The sequence below is a fragment of the Oryza brachyantha genome, chromosome 10 (assembly GCF_000231095.2).
Source record: "Oryza brachyantha chromosome 10, ObraRS2, whole genome shotgun sequence".
Classification (NCBI taxonomy): Eukaryota; Viridiplantae; Streptophyta; class Magnoliopsida; order Poales; family Poaceae; genus Oryza; species Oryza brachyantha.
The window spans coordinates 13,850,273-13,871,327 of NC_023172.2; the positions used below are offsets into that span (position 1 = coordinate 13,850,273).

The following is a 21,055-nucleotide window of genomic DNA, read 5'->3' on the forward strand; positions in this document are numbered from 1 at the left end:
CCATTTTACATCCTATGACATGGTTTTATTTGGCATGAATTCTTCTTCCTGTTGATGTACAAAATATGGAGTTTTTATCATGGTGTTGGGGTGAAAAATGATTTTTGTCTTTTCTTCGTTCCGTTTGATGTACTGCATGCATTTTCTACAACCAGACCAAGTTTGTGTTGGGCTCTAGAAGCCATGGTCTTTCCCGATAGGAGAAAGTTCATTTTTCATGCTTTGACTATTATCGGAGTTCGATTTATTTCCTTCAACCACAAAACAGATTTAGAGACTCACTCAGATGTTGAAATCGGTTCATTTTACATTCTTAGATGGTTTAGACGGTGGTTTTGTTTCACGTAACACCTACGTGGCTATATTGACTTAGCTATATTGACTTATCCACGTGGCGTCTAAGTGGCATGCTTATATGGTGTTACATCTAGGAACTGGACATTGCTCAGTGGGTAATAACAGAGCTAGAGAGAAAGGGATGAAAGGTGAGAAAGGAAGAAGAAGATAGATATGTGGAGAAAGAGCAGACATACGATATTACTAACATATGGGACTCGCTGGTTTTTCTTTTAAAAAAATTGATTGACTTTAGTGCCACATAGGCCACGTTCGGCATGAGAGGAAGGTGGGTGGTACATGATTAATTAATTATTAATTATAAAAAATTATAAAATAGATTAATATGATTTTTAAAGTAACTTTTATATAGAAAATTTTCTTAAAAAATACACCGTTTAGCAGTTTGGGAAGTGTGCGTGTGAAAAAGGAAGAAATCTGGGTTAGAAAGGGGAGAGCCGAACACGGCCTTAGATGATATATAGGACGAACCAACATCTGTCGCTAGGGAACACCAAATAAACTGGTTTCAACCAATGAGGGAGCCGATATACCCAGTTATGTGGTTGAGAGATGAGTTGAGGAATGAGAATCAAAGTCGGCCTATAGTTGAGGGAGCCAATATGAACTTATTCCTTATGCTGGATGGGCCAAGCTTGGGATGAGGCTTTCGTAATTCCCATATATCAGCACTAATGCACCGTGGAAGACGTCAGATGTGAACTGATCAACAGGCATGCCATGAACCATTTTTATTTCAAGAATATCCATATGAATCTGATGTATTCCCATCCATATTTAAATATATGATGTTTTGATTTTTAGATATCAACTTTGATCATTCTTCTCATTAAATTTCTCTTTTAAAAGATTATTTATTTTATTGTGATTTGCTTTATCCCTATAACTACTTTAAGGACAATATATATATAATATTTGCACTATATTTTTTTAATAAAATGAATTGTAAAACATCACGTGTAAAGATTGTTTTATTGGATGACCAACATGCCATGCCACATTTTAGGTTGTCACATCTGCTTAGCCATGTGTTTGTCCATTACTTCGATCGTGGATTGCCACACTTTTTATGACATCTTGGTCCACATGTCATAGACTAATATTGTATTACACTGTCATAGTTATGGTCAATAATTTGTTAACCATGAAACATGTGGCTATCCACACTTACTTAAGATGACTTGTGGAAATGTTAGTCATTAACCAAACATTCCTTAAAAGTCAAAACAACATATTTTAAAATATGGAGGCAATACTACCTCTGTTTTTTTGTTAAAAAAACTATATAAATACCATTTATTTTTGTGGTGACTTGTTTAGATACTTTAAACATGATTTTCTTTTTTGCATATTTACATTAAAATTTTGAATAAGATAGCAGGGCAAACATTATGTCTAAAGTTTAATAGTATCATATACTTATCAATGGAGAGAGTACCATAATATCGCAACCTCGCAAATCACATGCTTTTGCTCAGGGGAAAAAGATTGGCAGTCGTGTCACTGCATCAAGATTTGTATGGTTTGCGTACCAGTACAACATTGTCCCCCTGTATGATTGCGTTCAATATATAGTAACGTACTTAGCTCTAATTTGGTAGCAGCCCAACTACTAGCTGATTCCGGCCATCAATCCACACCAAACATGTATTTTTCCCGGGATGACGCTTAATCAATGCTCGCCATTGACTCCATTATAATAATTAATTTGATGCAATATATACATGAAGACCGAGAAAAGAAATGAAACATGTTGTCAATTCACCATTTTCTTAATTAATTAACGATTAGGACTGGCTATTATCATTACTGTGCCACACTATAATTGGATATGTGTTTGTTGTCAAGGCTTTAGTTTGCAGCAGTCTTGGAGTTAGTTGTATTTTTATTTCTTACCACACCTGTTATTAGTTGGAAATGTGTTTGTTGCGAAGGATTTGTATAAATCTGTCTTGAAGTTAGTTGTATTTCCCGATCGGTTCACTGTGCGTGACTGATTGCGTGCAGTGCAGCTAGTATTGAATTTGAAACAAACTAAGCACCAAATTGGTTGCTCAACCACTCAACTCCAGCCCACGCGGATGCTGCCTTGCCTTGCCTTTCCCATCTTTTTTAAACCCTCGATTAGGCTTATGCCCAAAAATAGTGTAAATGTTGAATAGTCTTGACTTATTAGTTATGTATACTACTATAAACATTCCTAGTGGCGGTGGCAGTGCCACCACTAACTCCTTGATATTTTATCTATACTCTATTTTTTTAAAAAAATAATGGTGGATTCATATATTAATCGTTCTCACTAACTCTATTTATTATGAGAAAAAAAGAACCATGAGACTAATAGACATATATGTCAATAACAAATATATGTAACAAAAAAATATGACATACACAAGAATAATGTTAATAACATGTTATGATATTTTTTAAAAAATTAGATCCTGTTGCAACACATGGACAATGTGATAGTGAAAGTACAAATGACCTACCTAGTTTCGCCTCTCAATTTACTGGCTAATTTTTGGGGGGGTAAAAGTTATTTATTTTATCCTACAATTGACACTGGATGACTATTTATATGATCATGTAGTAAACAAATTCCAGTTATGAACATAATAATATTGATGGGATGTGTATATATAAATCATTTCAAAAATCTCCATTCTAAACTCCACCTACATATTTGGAAACAATGGCAAAAATCTGAGTTATCAAGGGTACGTGCACTGTTCACAGTCGAACTATCATTTTTTTTTTCGCCCATTGTGTATACTGAGGGTGAAGGTGAGGAGGGAAATAAGAAGTTATCAGTATATGATAAATTGAGTATATTATTTTAAGTTTAAAATTAAAATAAGAATAATTTTTTGATAGAAAATTTTCATAAAATACACCACATTTAGCGGCTTAAGAAGTGTGCTCACTAGAAACGAAATGAGTTTTTCCATATGTGGCCAAATGAATGCAACTTTAGTGTTGTCCTAAGTTTTTGTGCAATGGTTTGGTATATACTCTATTTGATCAAAAATATTTATTGTAGCACAAGATTTATTCAAACATTAAATTCCGATAATCAATTTTATACCATGATAAATTTATAAAATTTAATAAGTTCATGATATTACGATATTATGATAGTACATTTCTAGACAAATATATGTGTATTATTTATCTTGTATTTAAACTAAGTATTTAAAAAATTATCGATGATAAAAAATTTAGATTGATCAAATTTTATCCTAAAACGATATTTTTCTTTGACCTGAGGGTACCATTAGTCCATTATACTCTATATGTTGTCAAATTTTTAACGGCATAACCACCTCTTGCGTAGGTTGGATGGTTACCTAGGCTTTGATGTATCTTCGTTGTCGTCAGCGACTGTACTGCTGTTGATTAATGAAGAAGTGGCTGACCATGGAAAAATGTGATTAGTCGTCTGGGTTTGTTGGTGCCACTGGCTCTTTACTTTCTCTATTTTATAATATAAAATAATCCAACACTAATTATATATATATATATATTCAAATTTATTATCATTCATATAAATCTCAGTACGGTAAAAACATATTCTAATATATAGACATACAGTGAAGGTAAAAACATATACATACACTGCAATCAATGTAAATTAAATATAAAGAACAAATCATTACTTCTTTTTCTTTTTTTTAGTTTTTAGGAGGCGGTTGCTCGCTTTTTTACGAGGTGGAGGCGGTCGGATGAGAAGGAATGACGTTATTTTTAAGGGTTTTTTTTATAATCTTTCAGAAATATCTCAAGGTATTAAATTATAGTATAAAGTTTTGGTACATCAAGATATTATATTTTTTACATTAAAAAGTGTGAAACATTAAGATAGTTTTTTAAACTCGGTAAAAAGGCTTCACTTTTAAAGTTTTAAGTAGTACTCCTGTTTGAGGAGTAGTGGAGTACATCTAGACAAGGGCAACTCTCTTCCGCAACATTTTGCTCGATTTTATTCTTGCAGGAATCATGACTGCATATGCAGATACGATCACCGACCAAAACCAGAACGAAACAAAAAAAGATACATTTTTTTTCAGATAATAAAAATGGGAACGTAAAAGATGCATACACGTACGTAGCCACCCATGCCGTGCCGTCTTGCGCAACAACTCGATCGACCACCACGGGCTAGCTCACGACGGCCGGATCACTACCATGATCGGTCGCGTCCGTCACTCGTTGGCCGCGACGGCGGCGGTGGCTGCAGCGGCGGCGGCATCTTTCTCGTCGGACGCTTTGGCGGCGGCGGCGGCTTCGCTGAGGAAGGCGGCGGCGGCGGCGGTCTCGTCGGCGAAGGCGGAGGCCGGGAAGGAGCGGCCGATGCCGACGTTGGACTTGAAGTAGACCCGGTCGGCGCCGTCGAGGCTCATCTCGACGATGGGGACCCAGAGCATGAGCTGCTTGCTCCTGACGCCGGTCATCCGCCGCATCCTCCCCTCCTCCACGAACGCCGTCACCTCGGCGTCGTACCTCACCCGCGTGCCGGTGCCCCGGAAGTAGTGCTCGTACGGAGCCTTCTGCTTCATCCACACGAACCCGGTCTCCCGCACCAGCCCGCACTCCTCCAGCTCCCGCAGCGGCATCATCCCCTCCGGGAAGCCCAGCGCCCTCATCAGCTCCACCGACTGCCGGAAGCACTCCTCCGCTCCGGTCACCACCTCCGCGCCCTCCCGCTCCGCCGCCACCGCCGTCGTCGTCACGGACGCCATTGCCTCCGGAGGGTTGTGAATTTGTGGTCGATGGTGATCTGGGTTTCGCGTTGCTTTGGTCTGTGGATGAAGGGGGGGATTTTTATAGGAGAGCTGGGAGTGAGTGGGTGACTAGTCGTTGAGCTAACGGTAAATGGAGCGAGATTTGAGGGGTTCGGGTGTTCACGTTAGCTCACCAAAGCGACCTGGGGAGGAGTATGATGTTTGGGTTCGGTTGTTTGGCTCTAATTTGGTAGCAGCTCAGCTACTAACTCTGGGGTGTTTAGTTGGGGAAATAAAAGTTTTTGGAGATGTTTGATCTGATGTCGAAAGAGTTTTTAGACACGAATGAAAAAATAAATTTTCTGGCTCACATAGAAACCGCGAGACGAATTTTTTGAGCTTAATTAATTCGTTATTAGCGTACGTGGGTACTGTAGTACTTATCGCTAATCATAGACTAATTAGGCTCAAAACATGTGTCTCACGATTTCACACATAGTTGTGCAATTAATTTTTCGTTTTATGTATGTCTAATACTCTATTTAGATATCTAAAGATTCGATGTGATGTTTTTGAGGGAAAATTTTGGGAACTAAACAGGGCCTGAGTCCGGCCATCAATCCACACCAAACATGTGTTTTTCCCGGGATGACGCTTAATCAAATGCTCGCCATTAACTCCATTCTAATTAATTCGATGCAACACATACATGAAGACCGAGAAAAGAAATGAAAAATGATGTCAATTCGCCATTTCCTTAATTAACGATTAGGACTGGTTATTATCATTTTTCTACCACACTATGATTGAATATGTGCTTGTTGTCAAGGCTTTGTTTGTAGCAGTCTTGGAGTTAGTTGTATTTTTATTTCTTAATTACCACACCTACTGTTATTGGAAATGTGTTTGTTGGGAAGGATTTGTATAAATCTGTCTTGAAGTTAGTTGTATTTCCCGATCGGTTCACTGTGCGTGAGTGATTGCGTGCAGTGCAGCTAGTATTGAATTTGAAACAACTAAGAGCATCTTCAACATACGTCTAAAATTAATCTTTAAAACAGAATTTTAGGAATTGGACTAAAAATGTATCTACAACAGGTTACCAAATAAATTTTTAATATTTATTCATGCCTAAAATTACCTCAATTGTATCATAAATTTGAGATAAAAATATGTGTTACTAATACAAGTTAATTATTTTTAGATTTCTGTCGAAATAATTTGTATATCTAATATTTTTTAGATAAACCCAATACAAATTTTTAAATAACAAAATATTAGCATTCTCTTGAAGATGCTCTGAGCACCAAATTGGTTGCACAACCACTCAACTCCAACCCACGCGGATGCTGCCTTGCCTTTCCCATCTTTTAAACCCTCGATTGGGATATGTTCGATCTTATGCCCAAAAATAATGTAAATGTTGAATAGTTTTGTATTAGTTATGGAAGTATAAATGACCTACCTAGTTTAAGTGGGGAGCCTCTCAATTTACTGGCTAATATTTTGAGGGTAAAAGTTATTCATTTTTATCCTACACTTGGCACTGGATGATTATTTTTATGATCATGTAGTAAGCAAATTCCAGTTATGAAACATGATAATATTGATGGAACGTATATATATAAATCGTTTCAAAAATCTCCATTCTAAACCCCACCAACATATTTGGAAACAATGGCAGAAATCTGAGCTATGGTGAAAGATACGTGCACTGTTCATAGTCCGACGTTTGACCGGATGTCGGGATGGGTTTTCGGACACGAATATAAAACGAATTTCACAGCTCGCCTAGAAACCACAAGACAAATCTTTTGAGCCTAATTAATCTATCATTAGCACATGTTGGTACTGTAGCACTTATAGCTAATCATGGACTAATTAGGCTCAAAAGATTTGTCTCACGGTTTCTCACATAATTATGTAATTAGTTTTTTATTTCATCTATGTTTAATGCTCTATTTAGATATCCAAAGATTCGATATGATGTTTTTTGGGAGAAATTTTGGAACTAAACAAGGCCTGAATCTAGCTTTTCTTTAACTTCCAACTTTTAAAGTTGCTCTGCTGTGGTTTCAATAATAAGAATTATGCAAGAGACATTAAGCTTGATGTGTATGTTCTCGGCTAGGGGCTCATGGGACTAGGAATGAAATTATTTTGGATAATTTCAGAAATTAGGTCATTTTTCTGAAAATGGATAGCGTCGGACGTATACTTTTGGGATAGTCTTGAAAATGAAAATGGATTTGATTTTTTTTTTGAAAACAGAAACGAATACTGTAAGACTAGTATCCGGCGAAAACCGGATTCGGTTGTAAAATATCCAGATATTTGTCCGTATATTATTTGGATAGAGGCTCATTTCTTCATAAGTCACACTCTAGGCCCATAGATCTAGCCCATTTCAGTTACCAAATTATTTTTATTTTTAAATATAGTATCTTAGGATAGATTATAAAATATGTTTGTGGTTTTAGGATGGAGGCAACTTCGTATTTTTAATTTTAATTCTTTTTATTTGTTGCAAAAATAAACTGAAATCCATGGCATTAAAAACTAAAGAGTCATGTTATTTATGATAATATGTTTTATTTTGTATAAATTTTAAATATGATTTTCTATAATAATAATAATGTAATATATTTGTAGTAACTAGATATTTTTTTATGAAGACAAGTAATAGTATTAGTTTGTACTTTGTCCATATGGTATATCCATATTAATAAATGATTGCTAGAATTTATATAACTTGACCTATCATTTCATATAAAAACAACCATAACCTTCACGGATTTGAGGACTTCATTATAAGGGACGTCTATATCCTGATAATTAACGCACTTCAGTGATATTTAATTTCGTTTTCGTATACACTCTATATTTATATTTAAAAATACATAATTCCACTTTAGTTCAGTTGGGTCGGTGACAATGACACCGGACACGCACCACTTCCTCGAAACCGCCCAGAAATTGTAACCCAAAAAAAAAAAAAGGTAAAGGAAGAGGAAATCAGGTGGCCGGAATCCATCGCACCAGAGCAGAGGGGGGATCGCCGCGGCGGCGGCGGCGGAGGGGGGGAAGCACTGGAACGGTCGCCGTGGAGCGATCCGGGGGGCATCTGCGCCCGATGTGGGCGTGGGGCTGCGTCGAGCGCGTCGCCGCTGGCCTCCTCGGCCCCGTCGCCGGCGCCCACGGCGGCGGCCGATGGAACACCGCCGTCGCCGTCGGGGTCACGGCCGCCGCCGGCCTCGCGCTCGTCGTGATCGTCGTATCCTCCCGCAGGTTCGTCGCCGGCTTAACCCAAAACTCCCCCCATCCTCTAGCAGGCTGGTGTAGTGCCCCCCCCCCCCCCCCCCCCCCCTTTTTGCTGAGTTGCTGTCGCGTGTGCTTTGGATGCAGAGGCGGGCTCAAATCGCCGTGGTGGCGGCGGCGGAGGAAGGCTGCGCTTAAGGCGCAGGAATGGGCTAGCCTATTCACGCCGGAGGGGAAGCTTCAGGACGGTGGAGTGAAGCTTCTGAAGAAAGTTCGGAGCGGAGTAAGAGAGCTTGCTTGTTCGTCATATTTCCGCTCTCTATCTTTCCCTGAATCAATTTAGGTTAAGGATTTGCATCGCTTACATGAGATTGGTGTGTGCGCTTCTGTGGCAGGGGATTGAGCCGAATATCAGATCACAGGTGTGGCCGTTCCTTCTGGGAGTGTAAGTACTGTTGAACTTAAAATTTAAGACCGTTCTAGTTTAAGGCGTTAAGCATTTGTGCTCTCAGATGAATAAATTAGATTGGCAAGAAATTGGCACAGGTGTGGCCATTCGTGCTGGGAGTGTAAGTCCTATGGAACTTAATTGTTCATAAGCAGCATGAACAAATTAGATTGGTAAGAAGTTGGCACATGTGCTATGATCATCCTGTTCATAAGCAAAGGACAATTGATTTCATCCACTAGATTGGAGGGAAGGCTTCTTTCTAGGCTAGCAATAACGTAGCATCAAAATGTAGGCTAAGTAAGCACGAGCATAATAGAACTTCTGAACATGCCAACTGTATGTATCCATTTGATATGAACTACTTACTACTTATGAGTGTATTTTCTTTAAACCAGCACAATGCAAGCATATATATTGATACAGTGAGGAATACCATCCAATTATATATTCATATATTAGTACACGTTGTATATGTGTTAGTGACTTAGTGATATGAATTTTTCTTTCACATGCAGTTACCGTCTTGACAGTACAGAAGCTGAAAGAGATGCAGTTAAGGCAGATAACAGGTTCATTATTCTACATGCACGTCTTTTTGTGTCTGTATTTTCTCTGTTCTTCCTTCTTAACTGCATCCTCATGTAACTGCCAAAATTAACGAATGAAACAAATCCACTGGAGAGCCTTTGCACAAAGAGTTTACATGTAGTGTCTGCTACTCGTTTTAAAATTTGAAAAACTGATTCTTAGTGTGTTATTTTTCTGGATTATCTGAAGTTGAGCTTGGTAATGGTGGATGGGTTTCATGTAGGAAGGGTTATCAGTTATTGAGGAAGCATTGCCTGCAAAAATCCGTCTACAGCAGTGAAAAGGGCAATCGATCAAATGAAACTGCTGGAGCCAATCATGTGGAGTGTGTTAGTTCTGAGAAAGGTGAAGACACTGTTAGTCCAGTTGGATCTGAAGAAATACCTGAAAAATCTAGTGTAGAAGATCATCTTGTTAGTGAAGACACTGTTAGCCCAGTTGAATCTGATGAAGTAACTCAATCTCGTGTAGAAGATCATCTTGTTGGTGAGGATAATCCTCTTGTGAATTTAGAGGAAGAAGTGCAGGATGGCCCATTGAAGGCAAGTCCTGAGAAGCCAACGGAGGATCACTCTTCATCTAGTTCATCTGATGAGGATGAGAGTGAAAATAGTGGCCTGACTCATGCAGAAACATCTCGTATGGATGTCACCTCAGTTCAACAATCTTTAACCAAAGATGAACAAGAAAGTATTCCAAGATATTCCAGCACAGGAGGAAACATGGAAAATGATAGTGAGTTATCTAAGGCTGCTCGTCCTGTGAAAGCTGCGCGCGCACTTGAGGATTTTGAGACTTGGCAACGAATTATCCGTTTGGATGCAGTTCGTGCTAATGACGAATGGACTTCATACTCCCCATCGCAAGCTGTGGTTTCCAGAGAGAAGGCAATTGAATCAGCAAAAGCTGTTTGTCTGAAAGACTATGAACATTTGCAACCACATAGGATCCATCATGCATCACGCCTTGTTGCAATTCTCGAGGCTTATGCCATCTATGACTCGGAAATTGGATATTGCCAGGGCATGAGTGACCTCCTTGCACCTCTACTTGCTGTGCTGGAAGATGACAATGAAGCCTTCTGGTGCTTTGCTGGTTTTATGAGGAAAGCCCGTCATAATTTCAGGCTTGATGAAGTGGGCATTCGCAGGCAACTAAACATGGTATCCAGGATAATCAAACACAAGGACTTCCATCTTTACAGACATTTGGAGATGCTCCAAGCTGAGGACTGCTTCTTTGTTTACAGAATGGTGGTGGTAATGTTCCGAAGGGAGCTCACCTTTGAGCAGACCCTCAGTCTGTGGGAGGTGATGTGGGCTGATCAGGCAGCGAACCGTGCTGGAATCGCAAAATCGTCCTTAGGGAAACTGAGGTTAGGAGCCCCTCCAACTGATGACTTGCTACTATATGCAATCGCTGCTAGCGTGCTGCAGAAGAGGAAACTGATAATAGAGAGTTATAGCAGCATGGATGAGATCATAAGGGAGTGTAACAGCATGGCTGGGCAGCTGGACATTTGGAAGCTCCTGGACGATGCTCATGATCTAGTAACAACCCTTCACGGTAGGATCGAGTAGTGATACGCTGTACTCGTTTTGTACACGGCTTGTTGTATTAGTTTTCACATTTTTCACCTTTCCATTATATTTTCATCTCTTTTTGAGTGTTCAGCTAAATACTTTTCTCTCGGTGGATGTGTGCTAGCACTACTTTGGCGCTACAGTGCTACCGCTCATGCGCAAGGGCCCCAAGTGCAGCTGCCTTTCAGGATTAGGCCATTATATGCTTGTGGGTTTCTTGCGTGGTGTGGTCGCCATCAATATGCCTGTGAGGCTGTGAATGCAATGTGCAAGGGCCAAATTTTACTGGGCATGCGACTGGAATTGAAGTCAGCAACCTAGACCATTTTTTCGCCCCAAACTATTGCTAGTTACGAATTTGCACATACCTACATTTTGGAAGGAAGTAGAAACCATGGTTGGCCACCCCAGTGTTTCTTCTCTGTGCATAAATCTACCTTAAAGCATTAGAGGTTTGACTCATGGGAGATTCGACAAATAGAACGAAAATAACCGATTCACCTCTGAAAATAACCAATTCACCTCGAGGAAAGAATAATCTCACTTCTTTAGTATATACTTCTCCCAGGTGTTTTATGCGAAGAAAGTAATGTATCATCTCATATCCCAGCCATACACGGATGTTCAGAATACAGAATACGCCATAATATATAATATAAATACAACACATTGTCCCACTCAACAAATATCATTATTTAGTTCGTTTGATCCAAATCATTTCACATGATAAAAATATAGCTCAATGGACCACGTTCATAATCAACAGATCTACTCAGATTTGGTGTACTGCCGGATAGCAAATGCAAGCCCCAAGATCAAGATTGGGACAAGGAACTGCAAGATCTTAATGAGCATGTCATCGCCCTTGTCATTGCTGGGCACTTGCTGGGGAGATACATGAGTACGCTTTACTGGGATGGTTGAAGCATCAATCTCCCCAATGAGATACTTCTCCATCATCTCCCTTGCTGATTCACTGTGGCCAATATCTTCAAAATCATTGGTTGCATCTTTGCCTATGTGCATTGGAGGGCAGGTGTCAGCTTTGAATTATTGAAATGGCATGGCCGAAGGTTGATAATCAGTATCATTACGTACGAAACCAAAGAAAAAATGTCTCACCTGTTACTGCTAGCAATACTTCATCGCCGCCAGGATGCTCATCCATAAAAGAAGTAACATCGTATACCTGAAATGTTAATAAGCATGAGATGTTTATGGTCAAGCGCCTAAATCTCTTCATATCTAGCACAGTTTCTGATAGGCCAGCGACATAAGACAAAGGACATTAAAAATGGGCCGAACATAAATTTTGATGTTTTCACCAGGTTTTACTTCATGAAAATCCTATCTTATGAACAAGATGAATAGGCATAGTTATGCCAGTCAAAATTACTTAGTCCTGCACTAGACTTTGTCCTTGAATAATTTCTACATAATTCTTATCTGAAGAAAGCTCTGTAGATTTGAAATGTTGCAATTCAGTCCAAGGTGCTGGTAGGCTGGTAGTATATATACCATTACAAGTATCTTTCTGCAGAATTATTGAGGACCCAATGACATATAAATTCGTACATACAAACAAACAAACTGAAAAAAGAGTTGAGATTTGGGTGTAACACACAAGATAGTTTAAAGGTACCTCACTTTTTCAGTACACAGAAAACCTACTATTATAGTCCGCAGACTGTACTAGCACATGCCAAGAAATTTCAGGCACAAAACACAAGATAATTAGTTGGAACCTCTTGTCTTCGTACTTCCCTACTCAGAGTACCTTCCATTGTACATAGACCGTACTAGTGCATCCACCTTCCACATATCATAATTGTGAAGGGGGCAGACAGCCAAACATATTGACCACATGGAATACAGATGCGTAACTGTAGTGGGTTGTATGAATTAAATGCAGTAATAACTCTTTTCCTTCCATCATGCATGAGTACTCTCTCTCTATGTATCTATCCATCTCTATCTCTCTACCTCTAATTGAAGTACGTTGAGTCTTGAATGTAAGCCATATGATCATTTGAGGTGCATGCAATACCATAAAGCACGCTAAATGGAAGTTACTCAACCTGAAATGGGCATAAACACTAATAGAATCATGCCTACTTTCCACCTTAAAACACATTTTTGTTCCAGACTCCAGAGACACCTTTCCGACATGCCAATCATGAGTCCACAAAAGAATCTCACTAGAGAAACTCTGCAAACACAATTTACACAACAGCCGTATATTGTAATATGCTGAGTGACATGTATTGTAAGGTTAATGCAAGCCCAACTGATTTGAATCTACTCTTTAAGCATACAGTCCATATCAATGTATTGTCGTCTAGCTTCAAGTATGTAATCATCTAGCAGATAGGCCTTGATTTATCCCCATTCCCCAATGCTAGAGACCTTCTTAGCAGGAGGGGAAACAAAAGCGACCAGTCACTAACAGGAACATTCTGCACAATGCCCACAAGCTTGTCATTGCCAGCATTTTATTTTGCTATATTCAAGTTTGATTGGTCTTAAACCGAAGCTGATTCATTAAAGAATTCCAAGGACGTGGGTAATCCAACCTCCAAACGAGGTTCGGGTTTGCTGATGTGGCATCTATGCCCAGAGCCAGTAGATGCAGGCAAATGATGTGAACTTGGTATTTGCTTAGGGGTTGGGAGGGGTTTTTTTTCAACAGGAGCTTTGGGTGACATGTCATTCCAGATGTTAATAATTTGGTGTCATTCCTACGAATAATCTGTACTATATGAGTAATTTCGTCTAGCTTCTTTGTACGAATTGGTAGCTTCCTGAGCTAATCACAGATAATTGAGCATCAGCACAGAACAAACACTACTCATTATCCACAGAGAAAGGGATAAAGAAATCCCCACCTTCCCGGCGATGATGAGCCAGCAATCTTTGGTGACGTTGTGGCCGGCCACCTCCTCGAAACCGAACACCTTCTTCTCACCAGCCATGTCCTCCCGCCCCACGCCCTGCAGGAGAAACCAATCCCCGCAACACCAGATAAACAAGCTCAAGCTCAGCCGCTCCTGCGCCGCACCCGCCGAGAAGAAAGGAGAGGATTCCTCACCTGGAGAAGGAGACGGAGGCCGTCGACGGAGCAGCGCGTGGCCGCGGCGGGAGCTGAGTGGAGAGTGGGGGGAGGGATCACGCGATCTGGACACGCTCCGCTCGCGGCGGCGGCGCCGGGAACCCCGCGGGTATTTGAGCCCCCCGCTGCACGCTCTTGCTCGCGCTTCCACCGCACCGCACTTACTTCCCCATGCGGTTTTACCGGAATGCCCTTCTTCTCATGGGCCGCTTTTGGTGGGCCCGGGACCATTGGCCTGCCCCGTATCGTGGGCCGTCGCAAGGGGGGGGGGAATTTTTTTTATTAAATAAACATTTTTAACAATAATTTTATTACTAAGTTTTGTGGTAAAATTTTTCTAAAACTAAACCTTTTGGCCACGTCAGTGCTGCCACGTCATGTCTGCGTGACAGCGTTGTCTTACCATACCACTGACAATGCTGCCACGTCATCGACAATAGCGTGACAAACCTTTTGACCACGCCCGTTGGTGAGGTGACCAAAAGGTTAATGAGTTAAAAATATCGGGGTTTAGTAATAAAATTATTTATTTAAAGAATAAAATAATTTCGGCGGCGGGGTGGTGGTGACGTAACCGTTGCCACGTGGCCGGTGGGCGCGGCTTTCTTCTTTCTTCTTCTTCCCCTGCCTCGGAGTCAGTCGCGCCCGCCTCGGCCTCGTCGTCGCCTCCGTTTGCTTCGCCATTTTTTTTTTCTTCTTTTCCTCTTCTCCATTTGATTTTTCGCCGAGTCCAGCGCGCGAGTCTAGAGGCGAGGAGTGAGACCACCCCTCGCGCGCGCCCGCGCGCTCGCAGATCCTGCTGCGGTGGCCCGGTCCGTCCGTACGATGGAGGAGGAGCCCGCGTCGGGGGGAGCGGGCGGCGTCTCGAACGGCGCGGCGGAGGTGGCGGTGGTGGAGGAGGAGGAACCTCCGCGTTCGGCGACGGCGAAGCAGGAGGAGGCGAAGGCGGCGCTCGGGGCGGAGGGGTCCCGCCCGTTCACCATGCGGGAGCTCCTCGTGGAGCTCAAGGAGGACGGCGAGGCCTCGGCCGGGAGCGGCGGCGGCGTGAGGTCGGCGTTTGGGGAGAGGAACGGGATCGGATCCGCGGATGGCGAGGGTTCGTCGTACAGGTTCGTGGAGATGCGCTCATGCACGTATCTGAGCCACGCCATTAGATCTCACTCCATGTGCGATTTACTCGTGCTGTTACGTTGAGTGTGAATTGCTCTGCTGCCTTGCGTGCTTTATTTGATGTCAATTGTTGCCTTAGAATTCCCCCATCATAGTTGAGTTAATCCCATCAATGTGAATTGTGTCGCTGATATTTTTTATAATTGCTGCATCAGAATGATTAGATGCAAGCATGCAACTGTAATTCCTTGTTTTGGTTACAATTGTTTGCCGTGTCAGTCGTCGTACTTGAGTAAAGCAAAATCTAGCAGACCTCCCACCTAGTTGACCTTCTTTCAGGATGTATTTACTGAAAGCCACTTTTCATGTGAGCACATTGCTTCTAAAAAGTAAATAACTGTGCAGTGTTTCATTTGTAATTCTCAAACATCAGGTTGTCTACAATGTATGCTGCAAGTCTATCACATTCTCCATTAACATTGATGCCAATTGCCAAGTGTCTCGTATTCATTTCAGCCAAGACAGTGTTCAGCAGTTTTCATCCCATCATGACGTAGCAATGGACTTAATAAATAGTGTCACTGGAGTTGATGAGGAAGGCCGTTCTCGCCAGAGGATTCTTTCTTTTGCTGCCAAAAGGTTGTTTTATATTTCCTGATATCATTTTTCTTACTATTATCTTATACTTGAAATGCACTTCATCTGCAATTACTTATTACTGTCAAGTCTTATAAAATCTTTCATGCAGATACATAAATGCAATAGAAAGAAATCATGATGACCCTGATGCATACTATAATTGGGCCCTAGTCCTCCAGGTACAATTCTTGCTATGTTGTGTTGTGCCAGTTATTGTGTTTTACTGTTGTTAAACTTCACTGTGACCAATGGATAATTGATAATATTCTCTCAAAATATTGATTCAGGAGAGTGCAGACAATGTGGATTCAAATTCTAGTTCCTCCAAAGATGCATTGCTGGAGGAGGCTTGCAAAAAGTATGCTGAAGCTACCCGTCTTTGCCCAACTCTTTACGATGTAAGTTTTTTTTATGCCTTACATTGTTTTGATGTGAAGAATTTGAATTGATAGATAATTTACTAAGTTTGCATTATCCAAGAAACGATGAGAAGGGGCATGGCCATTATTTACCATCAATACTCTATCAAAAGCATTTAATCATCCTGCAGAATGTAAACTATGGTTATGATGGATAAAAGTGCTCACCATCACTCGCCTATATTTAGATTTCCATATTTGACTATTGGTGATCATCTCAAGCATTCGTTTTTCTTGTAGGCATATTATAACTGGGCTATTGCTATTGCTGATCGGGCTAAAATGCGAGGTCGTACTAAAGAAGCTGAAGAGCTCTGGAAGCAGGTTTACTCACAAGTTTCAAATATCTACTGGCTTTGCTAAAATGTTAAACGACAAACTTCTTTTTCTAGTATATCTTGATGTTCCCTGTTATCAGTATGATGCTTATTCACTTAGTGAAATTCTATTGCTTGTGCCATTTAAATGATGAGTATTGTATTTTGCAATTTTCCTTATCAGGTCAAAATTCGATATGATAATACTTCATCCGTTCAAAATAAGTTTATCTTTCTAGTTCAAAACGGAGGGAGCATCTGTTAGTTATATATTAAGTTAGTGCTTCCTTCATATATTTTGATGGTGGTGTATGAGTTCACAACTTGTTCAATGGACAATTGGATAGTAAGCGGCATAAAACTTGTAATTACACTTTGGGATGACAGTAAAGTCTTCTGTTTTACTCCGTACTGAATTGGGCTTATTTTTATCTCATTCTTTTCGCCAAAATTACCTTAGCATTTCATATTGGCACATAATCAACCCAGCAGATTATGAAGAAAATTCTCTACATGTCCTTGTGGATTCTAACTAACAAAATGAATTTATGGAAATAGGCACTGATTGCTATTGTAAATTTTGATGGTGATTTTGCAAATCCACACTGTCCATGTAGTCTTGGATGGATTGTTCTAATGAATTCTCACTTTGTTGAAGTACATATTTCATTTTTTCCTGTTATGTGCTGGAAACATGAGTTTCAAGCTTCTAGTTTGGACCTAGACTAACTTTTGTCACCACTCGTCTATAATAAATGATATACCTAATTCTTTATAGTAGGTTTTACTAATTCATAAGGTGATTTTTTTTCTTTAGAAGGAATACACAGTTTAAAGTTTATAATGAAGTTTGATGTCATGTGTCATGTATGGTTTGTTTCTATTGCAGGCAATATTGAATTATGAGAAGGCTGTCCAGCTAAATTGGAATAGCCCACAGGTCAGAAGACTCAGAACTAGATCCCTTTTCCTTTTCCTCTTAACTACACAACATAAGAAGAAATGAGAATATATGAAATGTTCCCATTTTTGTGATGAAGAAATGTTCTTATTCAATTTAAGTGGAAGGAACCAACGCGTCAATGGGATTAATGAAATGGAAAAGTAGTGTTGTACCATAAAAATACCATCATATGTTGGGCACAACCGGTAGAGGCTGTACCCTTTTTATATTTGAAATAATTGATTTTTTTATCTAATTCATAGTATGCCCCTTTAAGTAAAAAGGCCTCACCAAATGTTTGTTCTTCCATCAATTGGTCCAAAGGGTCTGAAGAATTTCTGAAGTTATTTCCACTGAGGAAACCGAAACTTGCTATATCTCATCCTTTGTACTGTATAATCCTGTCACTTATTTTTTAATTATTCTCTTCATTCTTCATTTTGGACAAAGCTACGAATTGAAATGTTGACAGATAATTTCAGTTTTGATTTTTCACCCAATCCCCCTATTTTTCAGTTTTCTCATGAGACCCATGTTATTGTTGCTTAGATTAGTTACCTCTATGATTGCAGGCTCTTAATAATTGGGGTCTTGGACTACAGGTACTTCCACATTTGACTTCGTGTTGTCTCAGTGCAATTTGTACTTCTTTCCTCTTGAGCTATACTTGCTAGCTGTTTTTTATTAGGTGTATGGATTTGTAATGCAGGAACTGAGTGCAATTGTTCCGGCTCGTGAGAAGCAAACCATCATAAAAACAGCTATAAGTAAGGTACATGCAATTTCTATTATTTTGTGGGTCATTGACTACTATTGTTGATGATTGCATCTTTTCTAAACTATTGGGTCATTGATACTCCCTTCTGATGTCTTGGCAGTTCCGTGCTGCGATTCAACTGCAATTTGATTTCCATCGTGCAATATACAATCTTGGGACGGTCTTGGTGTGTTTCTTGGCTTCCATAACTCACATAACAATAGACTATTATTGTGTCTGTATATATGTTGTTTTAATGTGGCTGCAATGACTGGCTCAGCCTGAAAATCTTAGCTGATTAAAGTTCTATGATAATAAAAAGAATATATCTTCTTTGTCTTTTTAAATGTCACAGTATGGTTTAGCTGAGGATACAATGAGATCTGGGAAGCCAGGCGTCTCCCCTAGCGAGCTTTACAGTCAGTCTGCTATCTATGTTGCAGCTGCCCATGCACTTAAGCCAAATTACTCGGTACCTATTTTAGTCTACTCTCTCCAATATACATATGGGACATTTTCATAAAATCTCATATATGACTATATCTTCTTTTGTTGTATAATGCAGGTCTACCGCAGTGCTTTGCGATTAGTCCGTTCAATGGTAGGACCCCAATTTTATTTCTTGACAAACTCTTAAATTCATTATTCGTTATATGTCTGCTGTTAGCCAGTAGCAGTTAAGATGTGGCTGTAATAGGCTTGTTTCTTAATTTATTGTCTTAGAATCTACTTAACTGTTTTTGTTAAGCTATTTTCGTCCGGAAGAAAAAATGCCAAAAAATCCTAGGGCTTTGGACCTGGTCAAATTTGTCTCAAGATAATGCTCTGATGTTCTTTAGTTGTTAAACATCTTTATTTCAGTACTTGGCCTCTTTTTTTTCCAATATGAAGAAAGTAATCTTGTTCTTTCTATAATTCTACATCACGCAGCTGCCTTTGCCTTATCTCAAAGTGGGGTATCTGACTGCTCCTCCAGAAGACACTGCCATTGCACCACATAAAGATTGGGAGAGGTCACAGTTTGTTTTGAACCATGAAGGACTCGAGCAGGTAGTTCTGCCACTGTTCTTTGCACACTTGCTTTAGATATATAAGATTGTCCATTTTGAAGTTAATGCTATCTGCTCTTGTTCTCGGCTGCTTTCATGCTTGCTGAAACTGTTGTGTCGTAAATTGTAGGCTGATGCCTCAGACCAGCCGCCATCACAGTCACCTGGGCATGTGGATAGCAGCAGAAAGCTTTTCAGGATTGTTATTGCAGACATTACCTCTGTGTCAGCATGCGCTGATCTAACACTGCCACCTGGAGCTGGACTTTGCATTAATACTATCCATGGCCCAAAATTCTTGGTATGCATTTTAATTTGTTATTGCTCATTTGTTCCATTGCAATGGATTACATAGGTTTTCCTTTATCTACAAATGGTCTCATTTTTTTCTTCTTTTGCTTCCTTTGTAAAATGGGTAGCTAAGTACAACTCTATGCTTATCAAGTTAATTTCAAACAACTGAGTGTACAGTTTCAAGTGAGTAACTATTGTTTTGTCACGCTTGTGGCAGGTCGCTGATAACTGGGAGGTCGTTGATAGTTGGCTAGACGCAATACGCCTAGTCTACACCATATTTGCAAGAGGGAGAAGTGATGTTCTTGCTGGCATTATTACTGGCTGATGGCTTATTGCTAGTGAAACTGCCAACGAATATAGGCCAAGAGAATGTAGCATCCTTATATATATTCACTTATATATTCAGTGACACCGATTTTTCTTATAGGACTAGGAGTATATCCCGGAATCTGATATATCTCAGTAGGCGTAGTAACATTTCTTCTTTTAGGTGACGCCAATTTTCGTTTGTAAACTCAGTGGCGTAGCTAATTAAACTGTGGCATTGTTCTGTCATGGTACAGTGTGTGCTGTAAGGGAAATAAAGCCGTAGCATGCGCTACTTTGTGAATAAGATGTAATGGCTTTATGGCACGCGTAGATGGTGCCGACTGCTTGCTGTACCATCTCTATCGAATGAGGAATAAAATGCTTCCCCTCACTGTTTTTAAGTCCTTGAATCTCTGGGGGGTTTTTTTTTTAAAAAAAAAGGGAAACCGCACGCTATTTAAAATACATATAGTTCGATTTAGCGAGAAATTGAGACCAAACCTTCACTCCACGCTTTGGTTGAACACGAAAAAAACTCACTCTCGCGGATTATCAACCGAGCGATCGACCACCTATATGGCTATGTTTTGAGCACTCCACTTCGACCGCGGTAGAGTCAAGCCAACTATTCCCTCTATCCACGCTATGAAATTTTCTAATTTTATCTAGATTTATATGTGCGTTAATGAATTTATATGTATACATAAAACATATACATTGATACATGAATGAATTTATGCAAACTCAGAAAATCTTATAATCTTATAGCATAAAATGGATGCAGCACTGTAGATTTCAGAACTTGGAAGAAGTAACAAGTGAATACCAAAGAGATTAGGTTACAAACACATAAAAAGAGAATAATTAACTTTTTGCCACTCTTAGAAATGATGCTAACATATTTGCACACTAGGCCCACATGTCATAGACACATGAGGGTCCACGTGTCAAAGAAAGCGGGTGACAAATATGTTATGTGTCATTTTTAAGAGTAGCAAAAAGTTAAATACCCCAATAAAAAAGGGAAAGAGAAAACAAGAACATATTCCCACCTCTCTACTCAGATTTCAAAATTATCTTCCCCTTTCACTACTTCACTTTCTCATGAAAATTCACTATTTACCATCTTCCTAGGCAGCATATCATTT

General features: G+C 39.9%; 4 protein-coding genes across 4 annotated transcripts; 2 read left to right on the forward strand and 2 right to left on the reverse strand.

Moving 5' to 3' along the window:
- Positions 1-4,310: 4,310 nt before the first annotated feature.
- LOC102716165 lies at positions 4,311-5,187 on the reverse strand. The gene has a single exon (XM_040528371.1). It carries the CDS (start codon positions 5,094-5,096, stop codon positions 4,560-4,562), a length of 537 nt encoding a protein of 178 aa, XP_040384305.1. The 5' UTR covers positions 5,097-5,187; the 3' UTR covers positions 4,311-4,559.
- Positions 5,188-8,044: 2,857 nt separating this feature from the next.
- LOC102716449 (rab GTPase-activating protein 22) lies at positions 8,045-11,039 on the forward strand. The gene is made up of 5 exons (XM_040528144.1): positions 8,045-8,366; positions 8,484-8,619; positions 8,732-8,781; positions 9,303-9,356; positions 9,599-11,039. Exons 1-5 carry the CDS (start codon positions 8,212-8,214, stop codon positions 10,953-10,955), a joined length of 1,752 nt encoding a protein of 583 aa, XP_040384078.1. The 5' UTR covers positions 8,045-8,211; the 3' UTR covers positions 10,956-11,039.
- Positions 11,040-11,502: 463 nt separating this feature from the next.
- On the reverse strand, positions 11,503-14,197 carry LOC102703425 (cytochrome b5). The gene is made up of 4 exons (XM_006661897.3): positions 14,047-14,197; positions 13,844-13,948; positions 12,081-12,147; positions 11,503-11,974 (listed from the first exon to the last, which is right to left on the reverse strand). The coding sequence occupies exons 2-4, from the start codon at positions 13,928-13,930 to the stop codon at positions 11,727-11,729; spliced, it is 402 nt and encodes a 133-aa protein (XP_006661960.1). The 5' UTR covers positions 13,931-13,948; positions 14,047-14,197; the 3' UTR covers positions 11,503-11,726.
- Positions 14,198-14,724: 527 nt separating this feature from the next.
- Positions 14,725-20,208, forward strand: LOC102716726 (protein HLB1-like). Its single transcript, XM_006662452.2, has 14 exons — positions 14,725-15,176; positions 15,694-15,816; positions 15,926-15,995; positions 16,104-16,214; positions 16,476-16,559; positions 17,442-17,492; positions 18,068-18,097; positions 18,205-18,267; positions 18,374-18,439; positions 18,608-18,724; positions 18,818-18,853; positions 19,183-19,302; positions 19,432-19,602; positions 19,813-20,208. The coding sequence occupies exons 1-14, from the start codon at positions 14,893-14,895 to the stop codon at positions 19,921-19,923; spliced, it is 1,437 nt and encodes a 478-aa protein (XP_006662515.1). The 5' UTR covers positions 14,725-14,892; the 3' UTR covers positions 19,924-20,208.
- Positions 20,209-21,055: the final 847 nt, after the last annotated feature.

Coding starts and splice junctions, on each gene's coding strand:
- LOC102716165 (XM_040528371.1), bottom strand. CDS start 5,096: ATGGCGTCCGTGACGACGACGGCGGTGGCGGCGGAGCGGGAGGGCGCG.
- LOC102716449 (XM_040528144.1), top strand. CDS start 8,212: ATGTGGGCGTGGGGCTGCGTCGAGCGCGTCGCCGCTGGCCTCCTCGGC. Junction 8,367..8,483: donor ATCGTCGTATCCTCCCGCAG/GTTCGTCGCCGG, acceptor CTTTGGATGCAG/AGGCGGGCTCAAATCGCCGT. Junction 9,357..9,598: donor GCAGTTAAGGCAGATAACAG/GTTCATTATTCT, acceptor GGTTTCATGTAG/GAAGGGTTATCAGTTATTGA.
- LOC102703425 (XM_006661897.3), bottom strand. CDS start 13,930: ATGGCTGGTGAGAAGAAGGTGTTCGGTTTCGAGGAGGTGGCCGGCCAC. Junction 12,148..13,843: donor GGCTCATCATCGCCGGGAAG/GTGGGGATTTCT, acceptor TTAACATTTCAG/GTATACGATGTTACTTCTTT. Junction 11,975..12,080: donor AGTATTGCTAGCAGTAACAG/GTGAGACATTTT, acceptor CAATGCACATAG/GCAAAGATGCAACCAATGAT.
- LOC102716726 (XM_006662452.2), top strand. CDS start 14,893: ATGGAGGAGGAGCCCGCGTCGGGGGGAGCGGGCGGCGTCTCGAACGGC. Junction 17,493..18,067: donor TAAATTGGAATAGCCCACAG/GTCAGAAGACTC, acceptor CTATGATTGCAG/GCTCTTAATAATTGGGGTCT. Junction 19,603..19,812: donor TCCATGGCCCAAAATTCTTG/GTATGCATTTTA, acceptor CGCTTGTGGCAG/GTCGCTGATAACTGGGAGGT.